The 21255-nt window shown below is 46.1% G+C and overlaps 1 protein-coding gene across 1 annotated transcript in view; it reads left to right on the forward strand.

Moving 5' to 3' along the window:
• Positions 1–18993, forward strand: part of LOC131293165 (uncharacterized) — a gene marked incomplete at its 5' end in the record, with an annotated part of 51204 nt that extends 32211 nt beyond the window's left edge. Inside the window, 13 exons of the mRNA XM_058321244.1 lie at positions 8865–9218; positions 9976–10173; positions 11338–11581; positions 12631–12661; positions 12734–14794; positions 15563–15860; positions 15931–17343; positions 17419–17975; positions 18056–18136; positions 18221–18401; positions 18484–18576; positions 18650–18755; positions 18827–18993. Coding sequence (XP_058177227.1) covers positions 8865–9218; positions 9976–10173; positions 11338–11581; positions 12631–12661; positions 12734–14794; positions 15563–15860; positions 15931–17343; positions 17419–17975; positions 18056–18136; positions 18221–18401; positions 18484–18576; positions 18650–18755; positions 18827–18936 — 5727 coding nt within the window. The remainder of the gene's footprint in view (positions 1–8864; positions 9219–9975; positions 10174–11337; positions 11582–12630; positions 12662–12733; positions 14795–15562; positions 15861–15930; positions 17344–17418; positions 17976–18055; positions 18137–18220; positions 18402–18483; positions 18577–18649; positions 18756–18826) is intronic.
• Between the last annotated feature and the right edge of the window lie 2262 nt (positions 18994–21255).

Consider the following 21255-nt stretch of genomic DNA (forward strand, 5'->3'; position numbering starts at 1 on the left):
CTCCAAGAAATTTTTCCTGTTTACCTTTACCATCGTCCCCGACCGGGAGAGTGGGAAGTGGTGTTTCTTTTTTGGTGTCATTTTGTTCTTCGTTATTCGTTCCTCGGATCGGATGGAATTTTCTTTGTCCTCGTTAGAGTGAGACTTTCGGAGGCGGAGGACCGTAGATCGCGCTTTGTCGATGTCGTCGTCGTCGTCGTCGGTGAAGGGCTTTCGGAACGAGGTAGACAACACTGCACAAACGTACGAAAATCAGTTCCTTCGCTCGAAAGACACGAACCAGGGAGGAAAAACCCTAAACATCGTTCTAATGAACGACCCCTGGCGATGGACAGTAGTTCGCAAGATTCTCCTCGGTTTGGGTACACCATTTTGCAATCGCTGAAAAAAGGAAATTTTAAGGGAGGGTACCGGAGAAAGGGAACTGCCAATATTTTGTTTTCGTAACTCCCGTTCCGAAATTGGAAGCATTTTTCTGCCAACGATGCGAGAGATACAAATCGAAAGAAAATAGAACTGGACGCGCAATCACTTCTGCGTTCATGTTTCTGTTGCCCGCAAAATGTTTCAGAGTTTTCTTAAGGGAATCGAATGCAAGCTTTTTCCCGTTGTTAGCGACGGTAGTCAGATTGTTTGCATTGTAAGAGCGTTTTATTTTGTGCAGAATTGAACAACATGCCCAAGTCTATATACAACGGTGAGAGCCCATCCTCCTCTACCGTTTAACCACGAGTTTTACAAACCCAGCGCCATATGGTGTGTTGTTAAGCTGAATGTTCGATATTCAATCGACACGAACAGCTTGTGCAAGCATTGGATGTTGGCAGCAAAAGCTCTCGAATGATGAGAGGTAACAGCCGTTGCCACAAAACTTTGCCACGAAAGCATCTGAGTGTGTCTTTAATTCATCAGTTTTGTTTTTCTTGTGAGAAACATGAAAATAGAGAAAGGTAATTCTGGTTTTTCTTAGACAATTATACTGTAACAACAATAAATAATCACTTATTGGTGCCTTCAAACTATCTTTTGCCTTTAACAGTGACTTTTTGTATCGATTTTTCGAGTACATTTTTTCAAAATCCACACAGAAGCGGTGAATTCTGGAATATAAACTCATATTTATACCTGTCAAATGTCATATATTCTATTTGTTTACAATCCCTGCCATACATTTTTAATTAGTACCAATCTTTGAAATTCATTAACAATTTGGCCTCTTTTTCTTTTTGTTTTGAGATTTGCAAAATTATTTGTAATACAAGAAATAATACAATAATCATATTTACATTCATTCCAAATAATAAAATTTGAAACAAAACCTGATGAATACGAGTCAAACGCTGATGGGTTACAGACAAACTTAGATGCGTTAGAGATTGAAATTGATGCGACGAGGACTTTAGCTGTCATCTTTGTCCAGACTTTTTCTGTCAAATCTTGTTTGACAAAAACATTCCTTCCTCAAAAACGGAACTGAGCATGCCTGATTCCGTTTTTGACAGTAAAATTCTGGGCAAAAATTAAAGTTTAAGTCCTCGTCTAATGAGGGCATAAGGAGTTTTAAATGTACACAAGGTTTTTACAAACCCAACGGATTGAGCTTTTGATTGCCGATATACTGAAGGTTGTTTGGAATAAACTTGGTTCTATCGTTGCTCGAACGAATTGTTTATATTGCATCACATGGTAACAAGCCCCTCATAGCTCATCATCTACAAACGTTTGCGTTCTCCTGCAGTTCACAAAACAAACCTGTAACCTGTCGTATCTCTCTGTGTACAAGGAAACACGGGAACTTCCTCACGCCTTTGCCAGATAAGTCAAATAAATGACGTTTCTCGATCACTGTTGCTGTTTCCCAAGGTGTTGCTGTATTTGCAAAGTGTGGGCTTAATTTCGAACGATATAAGCGAGCCCAAGAACGTGTTGCTTGTTGGCAAGCATTTGAGCTCCGTTTTGACTTGTTTGATAGATCTTTTTGGTGACCCAAATTCGTGGCTTTATTCTTCCACGATCATGCAACGGTTGCCTGTTTCGTTGAACAATGTTTTGTTCAGAAATTCTATTGATCCCATACAAGCGCATATACATGTTAAAACGGTTCAAGTTGTCTTTCCTACCGGAAGAGGTTGTGTTGAGTTGAGTAATTTATATGTTCCCTCCGCAAATAGCCCTGTTGAAACTCAAGTGGAAGTTGGAACGATTTTCCGGGGGGTCCTTCTCACCTTTCCCTCCCCCTCCATTTTGGGGTGCCAAAAGTGGTGTGCTTTACCAAAGTCGCACGGAAAAAGTCGTAATTTTCACGACCCAACGGGGGGTCGTCTGTGTCGATTGCTTTTATGGGTTTCTGCCCCGTTCTACCACCACCACAACTATGTTAAACTTACCTTACCTTACGGTTGTCTCCTTCCGCCCCTCCCCGGAGCTGGCCGATGCCATTTTCCGCGTGGATTTGTTGGGAAAATTCCTCTCGCCGGGGTTCAGGTGTATCCGAGGCTTCGGACGTGACGCCAATGAAGATGGCACGGGCCACGAGCGCTCCAGCGCAATTTCTTTCGGCTCTTTCGAATATTTTGGCTAGCGGAGGAGAAGGCAAGGGACCCTGCTGGACTGACACTTGCTACCGCTCGCGCGTTTTTCCGCAACCGTCAAGTTAATTTTCTCCGTACTTTTCTGCACACTCCGGTTAAATTACTCTCACGCGCATCCTTCCGGCTCGGGGTGGACTGCAAAATGAACTACACGCCGTCGGAGATTCCTCCACCGGTGAAGTGAAGTTTTATCGTTTTTATTTTATGAAAGGAAAAACCATCCCTCCATTTTCCCTCTTTGTGGTCCCCATTTTCCCACGGGTTTGGACGCAAGATTTTATCATTTCACTCGAGCATAACTTGTGCTCGCAACAAACGTCTGTCTGGCAGGGGAGGAACGACCAGCTCGACTCAAAGCTACACATTCACTCGTGTTTAGTTTTCCCTATTTTCCTCCCACTCCCCACTGAAATAAAAAGTATGAAACAATGTCACGGAGTGCTTTCTTTTGCTGCCAGTATTAAAAGCGCATATGTCAGACTCATTTATGAATCGCAATTGGAGAAGAGGTCCTTTCCAATGTCTACAGCATGTCTTTCAGCAGGAGGCGTTTTTGCGTAAAGTATGCTTATACTTAAAAGCATAGCGAGTGGTATGGGCTATAGACATTCTCTGTGATGCTCCTGTCCAGGGTCATAAGCGAAACGATACACATATTGTATTCCACGCATAAATCATTGTGCCTCCATTGTTCGCACACGGAAGGAGCTGTGGAAAATCGGTGGAAAACCGCTCGAAACGCGTAGGAGGGGTGCTCATTCCCAAGAGGACTCGTTCCTTCCTCCCTTGCCATTGCCCGCCATTTGCAACAATGTTGCGTGTCCGTGAAGAGAACGTAGAAACCGAAACGCATACACAACGCGCGGTTATCGCTTAAAAATCAAACCCACACGGAAACCAGCGATTGCCTCTCCTATTCGGGCCCATATATCAACCGGAACTGGCGGCCACACATTTACCCGGCCTTGGATTCGTCCTCCCGATACGATAAAACGGACCACAGCTTCCGTGCGTGGGTCGCGGGTGGACGTGAAGAAATTGATTTTAGCATAAATCACAAACGCACTGTCGAAAAGAAGGTGCGGGTGGAAATTTCTCGCCGAGGCTTTACTTCGTTCCTGCAACACACAGGGGGAGGGGAGGGAGAGGGAGGGGAAGATTTATTAGCAACCGACGACGCAATCGAGGGCAGAAGCTGGAGAGCCATTCTCCGACGCACACGACGTTGGTCGCAGATTTCGTTCGGTATTGTTTTCCACTTCCATGGATCTTCGGGATTCATTTGTTTTGTTTCGGTCCATGGTGAAGAGAATGCTTTCCCGGTGCAACGTATTTAGGGTACCATTTCGGGGTTTGTCTCACTCGCCAGCACATCTGTAACAGAGAGTGAACCGGATCGGAAAATATCTGCCCTAGACCCAACGCAGAGAGAAGTAGAAAAACAACCCCAACGATCTACGGGCAACCGGTTGTGCATGGGAAATGGCGGGAAAACATCACTCTACCCTCGGTCCGCCGAACGGTATCAATCGTAGCAACAAACCCCACCGTTCGATCGATCCGATAGAAATGTGTTTCCGAAACGATGAAAAAACGAGGACATCCTTACGCCATACCGGGAGGGGGGATGAGGGGATCCATTTTCCAATCGATCCGACACTCTCCGTCGAACGTTTGGCAAAACGGTTCACGATGCGCCAGCCTTTCTTCCCGGTGGATTCTCCGAATTGGGGTATCGCAAGAGTGCTTTTCCTGTAACACACGGGGCACGTCGTGGGGGGAAAAGTCGTGGAAAACGTTCGCGCTCTCTTTTTCCGCGCGCGCACTCGTGCAAGCGAGCACAGGCGCGTTTTCCATCGTTGGGGAGTAGCCAGAAGCAGCAGCAGCAGCGGTAGAAGAGCCGGCAGTGTCAATGTCATTAACATTACGACCGTGGGGGTTTTTCCTAGAAAAATCGTCATGCTAGAATCGCGCTGGGAAAAGGTGGCCGGTTGGCGGAAGCAGTTAACTCAAACGTAACCTGCTGGAAACAGAATGGATAATGCGATGAGTAGAGTTCAGAAAGACACATACACATACACAGACTTATGGTGCGCGGATCCATTGTTTGGTCGTTAGGTCAGAACCGCGAAGCAAATGACGAACTTTCGTGCGGCGTTTAAAGTTATGCCTTAGTTTGCATAGCGCCTCTCTGTGCTGGGCTGGGGACAGAAATAAAGACTAACCTTAAAAGATATATAAGGATGGGGGAAAAATCAAGTTCAACCTTCGTTTCTTACCCCACAACAAATGTGGCATGGGCCCCTCCTCACGAGTACCTCACACAAGAGGCAGCAATGTTTCATTTAACCTCCGAGGTGGCGTCTTGTATTTTCTCCCGCATATGCCATGTAATGGAGCAGTATCAATTTAAGGAAAAGGGTCTTTTGTTGGACTGTTTATATTAAATGTTTTAAAACATTCCCCCTTTATCGAGAACTCACGTAAACCCAAACCCTCTTGGTTATTTAATGGTTAGAACCCCAGCGCCCCTTAAAAACATTCCGTTGAAGGTGCCTCCACTTAACTTGTGATGCATTTTCCCTCCAAATTTCTAATCCTCCATATCGGCGTCTGCATGGGGCTGCGTACAAGGCCGTGAAAATCCGCGCATTTCACTCACAATCTCTGCCGACATGTGCTTGCCTTTTGTGTATCCTTGTCGGCACGTTAGTAAAACACCTTCAACATGAGTTCCTCGGGCAAGTCCCAAAACAGTTGGATTAGACGGGAGCTTAGTACGGCGCTTTGCACCTACGTTGCCGCGAAGGTTGTTAGCTCTCCAGGTGCATTGATTGCATTATTGCATCTACAGGACGCACAGTGGGGAACGGTGCAGGGAGGGAAGGATCAGCTGCAAGACAATTGCCAGTAGCTATTGCAGGAGCCAACTTCACTGCACCGTTGCCCTTATTTGACGATGCGCCGTAAATCACCTGTGCCTGTCTGTGTATGCCTGTTCATGTGTATTTTCTTTGTCCGTTGCGTTTGGGAAAGGGTTCGGCTGCTCGGTGCATACCACCGACATACGCCTCTCGGGGCCGTGCGTTCCGATGCAGTTTAAGTGCATTGCAATGTTTCGCCCAATGTGTCTCTGTACTGTTCGTCGCTGCAGGCGATGGTAGCAGTTGATGACGCCACCGTCCAAAAGAAGACTTCATGCGAATTGGAAGCATCTTCCGGGGCATTAGCAATGCAGAATGTGTGAGCTTCTTCTCGTAGTTTTGAAACTATTAGGGATTGAAACGCTTGTTTAATTGGATTTATAGATCGCTCTTGAGCATCGGAGGCTGAGGTTACTTTATAATACCACTCAGATTATCCCTTTAGAGCTATACTAAAGCGTTCGAAAAGCTCATTTTAATTGCTTTCCATGTTTTGCAGTTTATGTGGTAAAATTAATTATTGTACTCCTTTTTGAATGTAGTTATAGTGAAATTATCATTGTATAAGAAGAAATTAAGTTCAGTAAACCAATAAACTGAGCATTTTTATTATCAGCAATGCAGTTTACATGGCCAAGTAATTTTCAAAACATAAAAACAAGCAAGTGCATTCAAACGTTCGTTGTTCTTGGTTCGTCTTTTAAGGGTAGCTCAAAAAGTCCGGATTTCGAATGGAGTTAACTTTATTTCACTTTGGAAAACATGTTTAAGGAAAATGGAAGAATATTTGCATAAACAAATTTCTATTTGCAACAATTTCAACGCAAGGTTCTTCAAATTTGACACATTAACAGAAGCGGAAACACAACTCTAGACAATGAAAAGTCGTTACGAATTGTCTTAATTTTGGCTTTTCGATTATCTGGATGCACGGATCTTCAAATAGTTCGGAACGGAACACACATTAAAACACAAACGCATGTAACACACAGTGACACACAAAAACAAAAAAAAACATTTACCTTCAGATCACATCATTTTGCTGAGATTACTACACGCCAGATGCACAAAACATCCAAAACACAATACAGAACTCACTCTGATGGTCTCTACGTGGAAACAGAAGGACATGTGCTATGCACTATAATTTAAAATCTGGTTAAGATTGATTTGCGATTGGACTGTATTGATAAAAATGACTCGAAAGTGATAAATTTTATGTTTGATTAAAGATTTACACTTCCTTACCAACCTTAGAAATCGTTCAGTCCGTATAACCGGTCACATAAGCTAGTAAGTTATAAAAGAAGAAGTTTGTGGTGCTGTAGAGAGAGAGAGAGATACTATACTATGAATCATACACATCATTGAATAAGTTCTAAAAATGATTTCCAGTTAGAACGGAATTTCCGTTCAGTATTCTTTTCCACTTCAGCTCAGTCTTTTATTTTATTTTGAATAACAGTTTACAATATGCTTAACAACAATGCCGTTTTGAACAGTAATACTGAAAAAGAAACGCAAAGCAGCTAAACACATTTCCATATTCGTCATCGTGTGTGGAATTCCTCAGAAGTGTGGTTCAAATTTCTTTTTTCCCTCTTCTTGTGAGCCATTAAAAACTCTCACCCAAGCCACCCCCATGTGGGTGGCGTGTGTGCGAGAGGCGGTTTTCTCCCGATGCTGGATGTTCTGGCTGCGCCGTTGAGATTACGGCTTCCTTTCTCCTCTACAATACGACTACCAGTCGGTGCGTGAATGTGTGTGGATTGTATCTGCCTTCGTTCAGTTTTAGGACCGTGCATCATCTTATGGTGTAGGGAGGGGTAGAAGCGCGTGGGTCGATGGATGGTGCCATTTTCCGGCACCTGTTGCTTCTCGCGATGACGAAGCTTGCCGTGCGTCGCGTTTGCTTACCTTTTTCACTCACTTTTTTTTCAAGACAGAAATAAACCTTAAGACGGTAGCGAACGCGTTCGTTCGTTCGAAAGAATTCGCGCATCTTTTTGAGTTCCATTGAGGTTTGTGTACTGAAACGTTACCGTATGTATAGTTTTCGATACGGCAGGATACACAATCCAGAACGAAAATTTGTCATTTTATTTGGGTTTAGACTTTGTGGAATTTGATTATGATAATAACCACAATTATTTCTCTCTCAGCTTTAAAAACTTCGATCACGAACCGTTCGGGAATCGATCATGGCCAAAAACGAAAATTGTGTATTTTTCCACAACACACCATCAACATACGAATCATAGCATTCACTGCTCCACTTGTTGTGGCTTTCATTTTTACTTGCCCCGCATGCACAACCGGCCGTTCGGCGGAACAGGTTCATTTCCGGCGAGTCAGCATGAGTTCAAGGGTTTCCCCTTGAATCCGCAGATTCCCCCCGTCCGACCCGAAGGATTATTGACTACATAACGATGCTCTTCCCTCGATGTGGAAACACCTCCGGGTGGGTGGGAAAACTGATAAGAGGATTTACGTACTGCCCATCGCGCCGCACACAAGCATGCATGTGCTCGCCTCTGCAAACATACCAATGACGGTCGCCGTGATGTTCATGTGTACACTATCTCCACCACCAAAGCGTTCACGTTTCGGAGGAGTGGTGGGGGAATGGGGGTGGGGGAATGGGGGTGGGGGAATGGGGGTGGGGGAATGGGGGTGGGGGAGGTAAATGGAACCTACTCATTCGGAAGCACTTCTCACCACCCTCTCGCTGGAAGTGAAGCACGATAATCATTTAATGAAATAAAGCGAGCGATAATGATAAAAATTTAATTGATTTCATTGCATTGATTATTCAACACGATATTTTGTTTCCTTCGAGATTGGACCCGGAGTTTGGGAAAAGGTGCGGAAGTAAAACAACCGGGGGGAGGATGTTTAATTCGAATCGAATGTGACACGCTCGGGGGTTGGTGCTTGTGAATGAAATGAATAATTGATGGAAAATATGCTTTTATGCACAATCACGGGCCTCTCGTCGGAGGGGTCCGTCTAGGATGGGCGATAAATACGATACAATTATTTACTAGCTAGCTTTCCGAGGGTTTGTTTGCGTTAGTTAGCCAGCGTGAAGCGAATGAAATTCGAAACAGTTATTTATTCTTTCACCTCGCGTATCTTGTTTTATTGAGCTTGTTTGGCTTCAAATTTGGGGGGAATATTGTTTCATCGGGGGGAAAAGCTTGGGAGTTGCCGTATTTTCCCGCATTTTTGTGTCCGTCTGTGTGCACCCACCCGTCCGGCCGTACGAATTTAATTAAATGTCAATAGGTTACGAAACATTTTGGCACAATCCTGTAACCGCCTCTCTCTTCTTCCACCACCTCCACAGCAAAGTCCATCCGAGGGGGACATGCAGATCGCCCAGCGCCTCGGCAACTTCGAGGTAGCCAAGAAGCACATCCTGGAATCCTTTTCGCATCAAGTGATTGGCATCGCGCCCAGCCCGAACCCCTCGACGCCCCTGCGCCCCGCCAGCCTGCCCACCGGCAGGTCGCTTGCGCCGAAAATCAATAGCAATAGCACTAGTACCAATAGCAATAGTAACGCCAACTTTGTCAAGCCAGCCGACAATCGGATGCTGTTTAATGGCCGGCCGCCTGGGTCAACGTCGACGACGTCCTCGAGTGCCAGCCGGACAGGACACTACCCGTTCGCCGATGCCGGTTCTTACACCAAACATGAGGTAAGGTGCAATCGAGAGGAAAATGATGGAAACATTTAGAGATGGGAATAATAATTCTTTTTGAGTCAATTTCAATCAGACTGAACAATCATTGGTAACTCTTGTGTAATTTAAAACAAATCAAACAAAATTGTAATTGTAATCCCCTAAACATTGTGTGATTTCCTAGCTAAGAGTTTAACCATTATTACTTGTTTGAATTGAATTGAAAGATTGAATTACCAAGCCGGGATTCGAACCCTAAGAGTTTATGCATAGTTATAAAAAAGTCGCATCACGGATGTAAATCCTAAACACGCAAAACCCGGAAAAGGTGCATAAATTACACAAAGAGTAAATAGGTTAGAGCGCAAGTATGTAAATTTTAACATATTTCTAGTTACTTTTTTTTACCAACTCACTCTCGTTGTTAATTCCAATCCTGATTAGGGAATCAAATCTTTGTAGTCATTCCTAATCACTCTTTTCGGGACTCGATTTCCCGTCGATGATAGAAGTATCGCTGTAGTATTTTATTCCATGTTGGATGTTTTCAATCCAGTTCAATCCAGCTCAAACAAGCCATATTGTAAAATGAATAAAATTTGTCCTACAGTTTCTAAAAGTACATGAATCCTAAGTATACAAGCGGTCATCATTTTCCGTTCAACAGAAGTTGTTTTCACATCAAACTAGCATCCCAATCATTTCCAACATCGATTCCATTCCAATTTGTAGCATCATTTTTCATCGCCCCGTTTTCCATTCCGTTTTCCAGGTGCACGGACTCCCACCGAAGGGACCTCCCACAGCCATGCCGACGTCGCTGATGAACGGCCGTGTGTCGGCGTCGTCCGGTGGTGGCATCGGTGCGGGGGCCACCACCACGGGACCATCCGTCGCCGGTGATAAGTTACCCTCGCAAATGCCCAACGGCCGACTGCCCCAGGTTGCAAATGCAAAAATGCCTAGAGTAGTTAGTTTTCCTCTTTTTTATGTCCTTTATTTTACTCACACATGTTGTGCTCACACAAACACACACCCACCCGCATACTGCATCCATCGCTCGCTCCACCCGTACACTTTCTGGTGGACGGGCTGTTTCACTCGGTTGGAGGGAAAAAAAACGCACGAAACGTAGCATAATCGCCCATTGCTAGAACGTCGGTCCCTTCGTGCATTGATCTCTGCATGAATGTTTGATTCCCTTCGGAGACTGTTTTGTTTTCCAACGATCGAACGCCCACCAGTGGGGTTGGATATTCAATCCCGATAATTGTCTGTTTGTAGTACGCATTAGTAGATGTTCTCCTCTTTTCATTCGATAAAAACTCCTCCTTTCAGTAACTTTGTATTATCCACATGTCCGTTATTTTTTTTATTATTTCGGTCCATCATAAAAAATACACTAGAAAAATTGTTAAATGTTTGTAGGTTATGGTAGTGAATCAGAACAAGTGCGTCTGCTTTAGTGAAGTAAACAATTTTCTCACCTCAAGCCAAATGAAGTGTGTATCTTCGCCTGTTTAATTAGAAAAGGACATGTTCCGTTGGTTCTACTCTCAATGTCTTGTGTGTGGAAACTAATTTCCTCATCCGGACCGAAGTTTCCGGTTGCCCTTTTCAACCTCCATAGTTCCATAGTACCATTGCCCAGCGAAAGTTTGTTTACGAGAAGTGACAAGATTCTCGGTTCGAATCTGATGGTATCACAAGTTTCCCCATTCCGTTGACCATTCCAGCACTCTAGAGCATCTGTTTTTCTTGCGACTCTTTACCATCCTTTGTGTCCTAACTCGCCTTGTTTGTGCATGAAGTAATTTGTCACTAGTTTTTATTGACTTTCGTAGCTTTTGTGTTTTTGTGTCTTGCCAATGTTTCTGCATTTCCATCTGCCACAGCACGGAAGGAAAACTTTGTTTCTATTTTCTAATTTTTTCTACTTTTATTTATCTACTTTATTCCCGCTCCCGTTTCTACACATGTGTTCGATTGTGCCATTTTGCGTCCATCTGTTTGACCGTTGCAATGGGGGTGCAACATTCTCATCGGTTTCATCACATACAAACACAAACACACATACATTCAACTCAACGAGCATACGTACACAATAAAAAAAACCATCCTACCGACACCGCAGAACTCAAGTGATATTTCAACCCCGCACAAACAGGGCAGCAACGTGGAGAAGATTCTGCACGAGATGAAAATCAACGTCATGACGCCGCTGACGGAAATCGGGGCCACGCCGCGCAAGGAGCTGGAGTCGAAGTTCAACTTCAATCCGAACGCGAAGCCGACGCACGTTTACGCCACCCTACCGCCCATGCTGGGACCCTTGAAGCCCCTGTCGGCGTTGTCATCCGGTCCGACCAAGTCGTCCTGTAAGTAGTGCAACCGGGGGTGGGGACGAAAGGTATGGGGAGGGGGAGGAAAAGGCGTGGACGTGGTAGTTGATGAGGGTTGTCCCACGTGTGCGAAAATATATATGTGTGTATCGAAGGCAGTTATCGCGTAATAATTGAGTTTATGGTCGGTTGGACGCGTTGTGTTTCGGATCTTCTTGGTGCCTCTTATGATCATTTGTTTGTTTGCTTGTTTGTTTATTTTCTTTCTTCTTTTTATGGTCTTGCTCTGCTTGCCAACAATGTTTCTGTGCTATAAGCAGACCATTATCCAAGGGGAAAGTCGTTAGTATACGAACTGGCGTTAGCTTTACCAAAGACGTAGTTAAGATTGTGATTTTTTATATAAAACTAAATAATCCGATTTAGTACTTTAACAAGTTAATTGTTTAAAGGTCATTCGAAATAGTTGTAAATTAATATAGCCATTTTTATTATTCAATCAATATTTATCCCATTTGCAAGATGGCTAGTAAATATGTAAAAAATTTACTATTTCGTTTAGATTTTAAATAAACATACAACTGCTCTTCATTAAAAGTTGTTTTCCCAAGCTGAAAGTTTCCCCCACTGGACGTGTTTTCCATCAAACGACCGATTTTTTTTGACCTGATATGCTTTCCTTCTCACTAAGAGGTGTCCTTTTGTGTGGCCCTTACCCGGCCAAGCCGAAGAGTGTTCTACTTCCATCATCGTTGAATTATTGATTCCAACGTTTTTAATCGATACCTTTCTTATGCTCTCTTTCTTTGCTCACCGTTTCCATTGCATCCTGCCCGCTGCTGCTATCTTTGCTCCGTCACCCTGCGTGACCTACCACCATCTGCCTGTGTGGCTGTGTGACAAAATGCTACAAAATGTGTGTCATGTCCCTGGATTATCCTGCTGCCGACACATTCGCTAACCCGGCATCATTCGATGCGATGATCGATTGCCCGTTTGGTATGACTGTCATTTCAACGTCACCCTGGGGGGGTTCATCGTGTCCGTTCGTGCCTCGCGTCGGTTGGATGTGTGCGGTGCTACAGTTCCCGGATTGGCAATGCCTCGTCCGTTAGGGTATGTATTTTTTACTACACCCAATCATGGACTGTCGGATTTAATAACTTTGAGTTTTGTTCCCCTTTTTAGGCCAAGCTTAGAGGACGATAATCATAATAACGCCTCCGATAGTGACGACGCTGGGGACGGTGGGTCCAAGAAGCGCCAGTCTAGTGATACCTCATCGAACGAAAGTGCGGACGAATCGTCGAGTGAAGATTCCAACATCGGCAATAAGGGGCTGGGCAGCGGGGTTCCGCTCGGTCCCGGCGGCGGGCCGATAGGGGCGGACCTTACCTCGAACGGTGGTGTGGGTGTAGGTGTGGTGGGTGGAACGGCCGGTGCCGGTGGAACCGGCGGTGGCAATGCCCCCGGCGGCGGTAGCCCTGTCCGCCGACCGATGGACTGGTCGCTGCTGAACTTCCTCAAACAACCTACCAACAGTAGTCAACAAGTGCCAAGCGAAAGTGCCCCCCATGGAGGCGGTGGTAGTGGTGGTGTTATTGGTGTCGGTGCCATAACCGGGAGTGACCGTCATCACCATCTCAACGCCAACATGCATAATCACGAGGAAAACTCCGTCTCATCGCCGCTCCGACCGCTCCGGATCAGCTCCGGTGGTGGTGATGGTGGAATTGCATCCCCTGCCGTCTCGGACCGGTCATCGTCCGGTGCGGCCATCAAAAATGAACCGTTGCCCCCGTTGACCGACGATGACCACCTGTCGAATGCGAGCAGTAGCGCAAGCAATGGCGACGGTTCGATGGCGGCCAACTCGGGTGTTGGTGGCGTTGGTGCGACCGCTCACATATCCTCGGCCAACTCCGTGAAGCAGGAACCGTATCCCAGCGAAAACAGTGCCTCATCGCCGCCACAGACCGGCATCAAGAGTGAACTGAAGGAAGACGCGATCGATCGGTTGTCGTCGTCTAGTCCGGGCAAAAGTCCGGATGCTCATCCGCTCGGCGGAAACTACCACCAAAACAATGCTCACCATCACCAACAGCAGCATTTGTTCAACGATGTCGTTGAACAGGAGGATGTGATAAGTGCCCTACAGGAAGCCAAAGAGTTTAGCCTGATCAAACCCATCTCGAGCATGTCGGACAGCGATTCCGATGATGCGGAAGCGCTCCCTCCGTCGGCGGTCATCGGAGACATTGAAACGCATCGACTGAATCTGCATCACTTAGTGCAGGACGGCAGCCCGGTCGGGGTGACCGCCACCGGGAACGGGGTAGCATCATCTGCTACGGCTGCTACTAAGAAGAAAAAGCTAAAACGCAAGCCCATCGGAGGCTCGGGCACTGAGCGAGAATCGCGGGACAGTTCCACGAGCAGCAGCGAGGACGAACGGTACGGCGGTCCCCGCCGAAATCGCTCGCAATCGTTCGAAAAAGACAAGTCATCCCATAAAACGCGGGGACGAGTGAAAAAGGCAACAAACAATGGCAGCAATACTCAAGGCGGCGGGGGTGACGGCACGACCAGTGCCGCGTCAAGCGCGCGCTACTCGGACGCGGACTCAGTCGCGAGCGGGCGTGGTGGCACGGGTAGTGGTGGACGAAGATCCAGTAAGACGCCCTCGCTCGGTTCGACACCGACGAAGAAGTCTTCGTTGACGAATTCCTCCGCGCATCTCGGCGACATCGGTGGCATCATGAGCCCACCGATCAGCATACCATCGGTGGATGGAATCGGTGGCGTCGTGTCGAAAAAGTTGGCCTCCTCCCGCAAGTCACGCACGGCCAAGATTCTCAGCAGCGAAACGGTGATCTCCAGCGAAAGCAGCTCAGCTTCGTCCGGTCTGTCGGACCACCACCACCATTCGGCTTCGTCGGCCGAATCGGACTTTGCCACCGAAAGCCCGGCACCGGTCGAGATCGAAACTCCTACCCCGGCCGCCGTTGTGGTACCTGTGAAGACGAAGAAGCAGAAGGCGAAGAAGAACAAAGCGGATAAGACTGCGGCGGCGATGGTGGTGGCTCCGTCGCCGGGTGGTGGTAAGGTCTTAGGAGCGGATGTCGACGGAGTCGAGTTACCCGCCAAGATCAGCGCCAACGGTGGTGGAGCGGGCAATCGCGGAAGCAATAGCAGTCGAAGTAGTAACAACTTCCCCCTGCACAATTTGTCCTCGGACAGCAATGACGAGTGAGTTGTGTTATTAATCTATAAATCTATCATTAGCATGGTAGCTTTTCACTGAACGCTAGCTGACAAACGCAGTATTTGTTTTTAATATTAGATTCTATCGTATTTTTAGTAGGGTGTCGAATGCCAAGAGTGAAAAGAACAGTTACAAATTTGTTAGGGATTTGAATATTTAATTGGAATTCGATTCCTTGCCCGGATTCAATGCTCTGCGGCTCTGCAGGATTTACCCACTCTTGAAATTCTAATCCCCCTACTTTAGATTCGAATCCTTCCTTAACAGCGATCCAAATCCCAAGGAAGGATTCGAATCGCTGTTAAGGATTCAAATAAAAAAGAGTCAACAAAACTATCCGTGAGGATTTAAATCAATTGATTCAATAGCAAGATTCTACTCACTTCGAAGTTATTCTTACTTAGTACGCAAGTGACTGATTTTAATGTTTTGGTGTTAAATTGAAGCTAAGAATATGATGTTACCTTGGTTCAGGTACAGGTACAGTTTTAATTCACTGTTCTACACTAGAAAATTAGAACAATGTTTAGATTATGTTATGATCATTTCGAAAATTATAGCGCTAACAAAAATTTCATTATTATGGCTGAAATCTAAGAAAAAATGTACCTGTTTGCTCAGTTTAGCATCTAAAATATCTCCTTGCTGCACAGCCTGTCATCTGTAGGTTGACAGAAATGTTTGATCTATTATACGTAAGCAAATAGCCATTTCTAATCGTACATATTTTCTGCTCTTGTGTTTAATTTTAGAAGGCCTTCAATAATTTCGCCGCCATTCCCATCGAACGGTGCGAGGACCGCGGAAGTGGCAAATCATGCAATGGATGCCAAGGGCAAGAAAAAGAAGAAAAGCCGCAAAGGTTCGACGGCGTCAGCGCTCGGATCGGTCGACGAAGAGGATGACAATCGAGTGCCGAACGTCAACAACATCGACAACCACGACGACGACGACGATGATGACGACGATGACGATGATGACGACGACGATGACGATCGATCCGACAGCAACAGTGACAGTGACAGCGATGCTCCGGGCAAGAAGGAGAAGGTTTGTGTCCGAATTGGAATCCAAGGAAAGGAGAATCATCTGGTTAATATACATTTGTTTACCCTTTTAGAAGCAGAGTAAAAACAATAAAGCTGCCGTGTTCGTGCGCGTCTTCATCAACACTGCAGGCGCCAGCGGTGGCAAGGGTAAGGGTGGAAAGGGTAAGGGCGGCAAAGGCAAAGGGCAGGTTTACATTGACCATGTGGATGAGCTGCATCCTGCCAAAAACCCAACTGCCACCACACCGAACTCTGGAACACCATCGTCAGCTTCAGCGACCGATTCGCGCGGACGACCTCCGTCCCGGCAGCATCTAACCGTGCCGGGATTGGCGGTGGCCGGTAGTGCCTCGACCCCACCCAGACCTCCATCCGCCACCGGGGATAGTGGCCGTCCGAGCAGCCGAGGAGGTACAGTTCAAACGAACTCCTCCGCATCACCCGCGCCTACGATCGACAAGCAGCTGCTGTTTTCGCCCGCACGAGGTGCCTTAAGCAATAGCAACTCACTTTCACTGCTCTGCCGGATCGACCTGACTCGACTGCTCAAGATTCCACCGCCACCAAAGAGCAACGGTGGCGGATTTGATTCCCGGCAGCAGCAGCGACCGAACGAAAGCTACAGTGCCCAGCGCAGTGCCTCCGCTCGCCAGAAGAGCAAAAGTCCGTACGATCAGCAGCTGCACAGTGGTGGTGGTAAGCGGAGAAGGAATTCCGTGGGCCAGCAGCAGCACCAGCAGCAACAACAGCAGCAGGATCATGACAGGAGCGGTAGTTCGGTGCATAGTTCCTCGTCGACGCCACGATTGCTAGACGACCGGATGTCTTACGGTGCCGGTGGTCGACTACTTCCCGATGGTCTGCTCGATTCTTCCTCCCCGCTGGAGAACGGCTCCGGACCGGTGCGACATCGAAGCAATTCCATCAACAGTGACCACAGCGGTGCGGCACAGAAGGCACGTGATTATCATCGGGCCGGACTCGACGGTAGTGGAGTTTATTCACCGTCGATGAACCACCGGGGCAGCCATCACAGCATCTACCAGTCCTATCATCAACAAGGGGACTCCGGGCCCGGCGCGAAATCGTTAGGTGGCAAAGCGTACGACGAAAAACTGCTCACGAAATCGGAAAAGCTCGGGTACGGCGAGCAACAACGACTGAAGGAGGATAAATCGTCCGTGCTGTACGGGGGCAAATACTCCAATTACGGTATGATCAAACAGGAAGGTAATTCCGTGCAGTCGATCATCAAACAGGAGTACGGTGGTGGTGCCGAGATGGTGGACAGTAAGATGGGTAAGATGGCTCAGTCTGGTGCGTCCTCTGCCGTCGTCACGAACGGGACACTGGGTGCAGAAGGTGACCCGATCGGAGGTGGTAGTGCATCGTCCGAAAGGATGCGCAAACGGTCCACCAGCTCGGGCAGCAACAATACGTACAAGGAGAAGCGTCGGAAAAAGGACAAATCTACCAACTCACAGGTGAACTTCTTTGGGGTCGCTTTCGTAGGAAGAACGTTCATTAATACCACTGCCTTTTCTCCCCTTTGTTTAAAGACTGATCAACTTGACCAACTTCCACCGACCAACCACGATCGGTTAGATGACTGCCAATCGGTACCGGAACGTTCAGGAGGATCGTCTTCGACGATGGTCGCCTCAAATGCGACAACATCCGAAAGGACGTCGGGCGGCGGAGGAGGTATGCAGCATCCATCGCATCACAATATCAACCATCATCACACACAGCAGCAGCAACTGGTGGCCGGCGGCGCAGCGATGGGTTCTAACGCTGGTGTAGTGACGGAGATTATCAGCGTACCACCGGTGCTAGAGGCCGTTCCACAGTCGTCGGTGCAAATCAAAAAGGTGTACGTATCGTACTTCGAGCGAACCGACGACGAAGTGCCGGAGATCCGTGACCAGAATCGATTCCTATCCGAGGCTAAACGATTGAAGCATGCCGCGGATCGCGAACTGGACCATCTGAAACAGGCGATGCTATACCTGGAAGCCGTACTGTTCTTCCTGCTCACCGGGGACACGATGGAGCGGGATCCAATCACCGAGAAAGCTGCCTTCACGATGTACAAAGATACGCTTTGTTTGATTAAGTGAGTACACTTTGTTTGGGAACGAAGGAATGAACCGTCGGTGCATGAATAACCGTTTGTACTTCTGTTCTCTTCATCAGGTTCATTTCATCAAAATTTCGTAGCCAACTGCAGCATCCAACGGTGCAGGGCAACATTCACACCAAGGTGGCCATTTTGAGGTAACTACTCACTCGACACGAAAAGTCATAGGTCATGCATTTCAGCTAACAAGTTTCCATACCATTTGCCCTTCACGCTTGCAGCTTACGATGTCAGTCGTTGATCTATCTGAAGCTGTACAAAATGCGACGAATGGACATGAAGGAGGCGGTCAAAACGATCGGCGAGTTCAACCACAAGACGAGCATCGTGCCAGCGCCAACACCAGAACTGATCAACGGTAACACACCGTCACCGCTCTCGCCGACGTCCGTAACGTCGCAGGTAATGTTATGGGAACTGCATCTCGGTGAATGTCTTAAAGCTCACAGTTTATTTTCTTTGCCTTTGTAATGCGCTAAAACAGAGCTCAGGATACAGTTCCGGGCAGAACAATCAGGTCGGTGCAGTACAACCAATGAGTTCCTCACCTGCCCAATGCATCATCATGCCTATGAACGTAAGTAAAACGGTTCGAGGACATATGGAAAACTGTGTTTTTAATTTTAATCCTTTTATATCTTTTAAATCAGGTCCACGGTGCATACCAAAAACAAACCACCTTATTCACGCACCTTTCCACGTGTCTGGATCTATGGGAACAAGCAGACAGTTTAGTGTTACGGGGGAACCATATCGGTAAGCAGACAGCGGGGATCGATTTACGGCTGTTTCGAGTTGTTTTTACATTGGTTTTTCTTTTCTTGTAGAATTTTTCATCGACCTCGATCACGAAAATGGACCTATGACGTTGCACAGTTCGCTGTACAACGTCGTCAAGTACGTACAAGCCGGCATCCAGAAGCTGCGGCGCATGTAACATTGGACGCTTTCGCCGGAGCCACCGTTGGAGAAGTTGTTAGTTCCGTTCTAGCTGCTCGTCTTCTGTTTTCCTTCCTGGTGACAATAATAAGCAACGACAAGAGAGGGCGGTAGGACTGTTTGATAACTATCTCCCCACGCCAGGGGTGGTTGAGGATCATCACGATAAACTCGGAACTCGGTTTCCGCGAACGACGAGTATCCAAAAGCAATGGGTTTGATGCCATTCAACTGGACTGCTGTGCGTGGGTGCGTGAGATTTTGGGCGCTTCCATCATCTTCAGTTCGACCACAAGAAAGATCCAATGCTTTGGTAGCGTTCCACAGCAGTCTTATCTAGCAATCAATCAATCAATCAAACAAACAAACAAGCAAACACGTGGGAACATATTGGATAGGAGGCGGAGCTCGGAGAAGTTGCAGTAGGATGGAAAAAGGAGGGACAGATAAGAATACGATCAGCAGAATCCTGATCACTGTTTAACCAATGTGGTTGAAATTCCACAAAACATTACCAGCAAATTTTACTTTCTTTGCCGTGTATTGAATGATTTTTATTGAACAAAAACACCTCCATTATGTTAACGTAATGAATCCATATAACATGATGTTCCCAGTCTTTATTATTTGGATACACTATTGTAAAAACCCAGACCTCTGCTTTTGTTTCATTTCATTTCTTCGGTATTGTTAACCATTGTTCCGGAAAGAATCGACACGGTTCCTAATCATCAACTCGATTGAACGATTCCTAACAATTCTCAAGACCACCCAACACACTAAGCAAACGAAGCGGAGCTCAAATTCGATATTAAACTTTTAAATTTCAAAGACGGACCATATACCGAAGCTCACCAATTCTCTTTTAGTCCCCGGTATGAGATCGCAAGCAAGTCAAACAGGACGTATACACTGGAAGACGAGTGTGACCGGATGCAATAGGCAGTTGAACCCTTCTTTGAAAAATAGTAATTGTCCCTAAACTTCCTCACAGTCGACGGAAGAAGTGGAACGGTAATGTAAGCGACTATTTTATGAATACTTTTATCTGTTTATTATTAACATGCTGTAATGCTCACACAAGACACAAGTTGAAGAGACACGGGAACAGACAGAAAGGAGACGGTTTATTGGAAGGGAACCGTAAAGGATGCGAACACGAAAGCTTAAAAAACGGCAATAGAAGGTACACCAAACACAAAGAAGAACGGTATAAGAGAATGGAAAAAAGCTAGCATAATTTATTGAACCACAATTTTACGTAGCAATAGCGGCAGCGCGCAATGGAATGGAACGAAGGTAGAGAATGATAGTGGCTGACATCAAAGATTAAGTAGTTAAAATTTAGTCAAATGAAAGAGCGAAGCGGTGCGAACGGCAAAAGAAGGTGATGTCGACGACTGTCTTGTTCGGCTTGAAAACCCGACGCAAGTTGTATAGAATCGGTACACTGTTTAGATTGCTACATTTGTTTTTATTTGTATACCTATTTTCTTCTGCTCTTCTCTTTATTTGTTGAATGAGTAAAAATATATCTACACACATAAGTTAGTCACATACTCATGTCCTTTCCCTTTTTGGTTCTATCGTTCGTCCAGGTTTTGTTTTCATAATGTTTTGTTCGTTTTTGAGAAAATCTATCTTTGTTCGATGATTTCTCTAGGTTCGTTGTGGCTAGGAAAAGGATACGTGTAAATTCGAGCACAAAACTAGTGATCTTCTTTTATGCCACCCATACGTAATACCATCTTAAGATAACGAATGGCGGACCATTCTCAAACTTATATTGGCGTTGGGTGAGGTGAGACACGTCATTATCATCTTCGCTAATCCCACAAGTCTTTTCGGCTCGTGAACTAAAGGTGCTTGATAATAAGCTGCAGGAGATTATTATTACGCAAAGTCTTTAGTTTCTGTATTGGTTAAAGTTTGATGTGCAATTTCGAACGGTGCGAGATATTTGAAACAGACTCTAAGAATTACAAGGCAACGAAGAACTACCACAAGACAAATGACCCCTAGCCTATACAAGGCCATCAATCATGCATACATGGCGACAAACAGCATTTGTTTTCCAGAGTATAAGTAACTATTTGCGGAATTCCAATATTTAGCATGTGTGCGTGTGTGTGTGTGTTTCCTTGCTTTTACTACGGTTGTTTTTCCTTTATGAAATGTTATTTGTTTATTGTTCTCTATGAAACTGTAAGAGCTTTTTAATTTTTATTCCGTTCTATTTTCCAAGATGTGTTTGTGATGTAGTACTATTTTTTTATGTTAGAAACACTTTGAAACGTGTTGCTCACAAGAAAATGTC

This window comes from Anopheles ziemanni, chromosome 2 (genome assembly GCF_943734765.1).
Source record: "Anopheles ziemanni chromosome 2, idAnoZiCoDA_A2_x.2, whole genome shotgun sequence".
Classification (NCBI taxonomy): Eukaryota; Metazoa; Arthropoda; class Insecta; order Diptera; family Culicidae; genus Anopheles; species Anopheles ziemanni.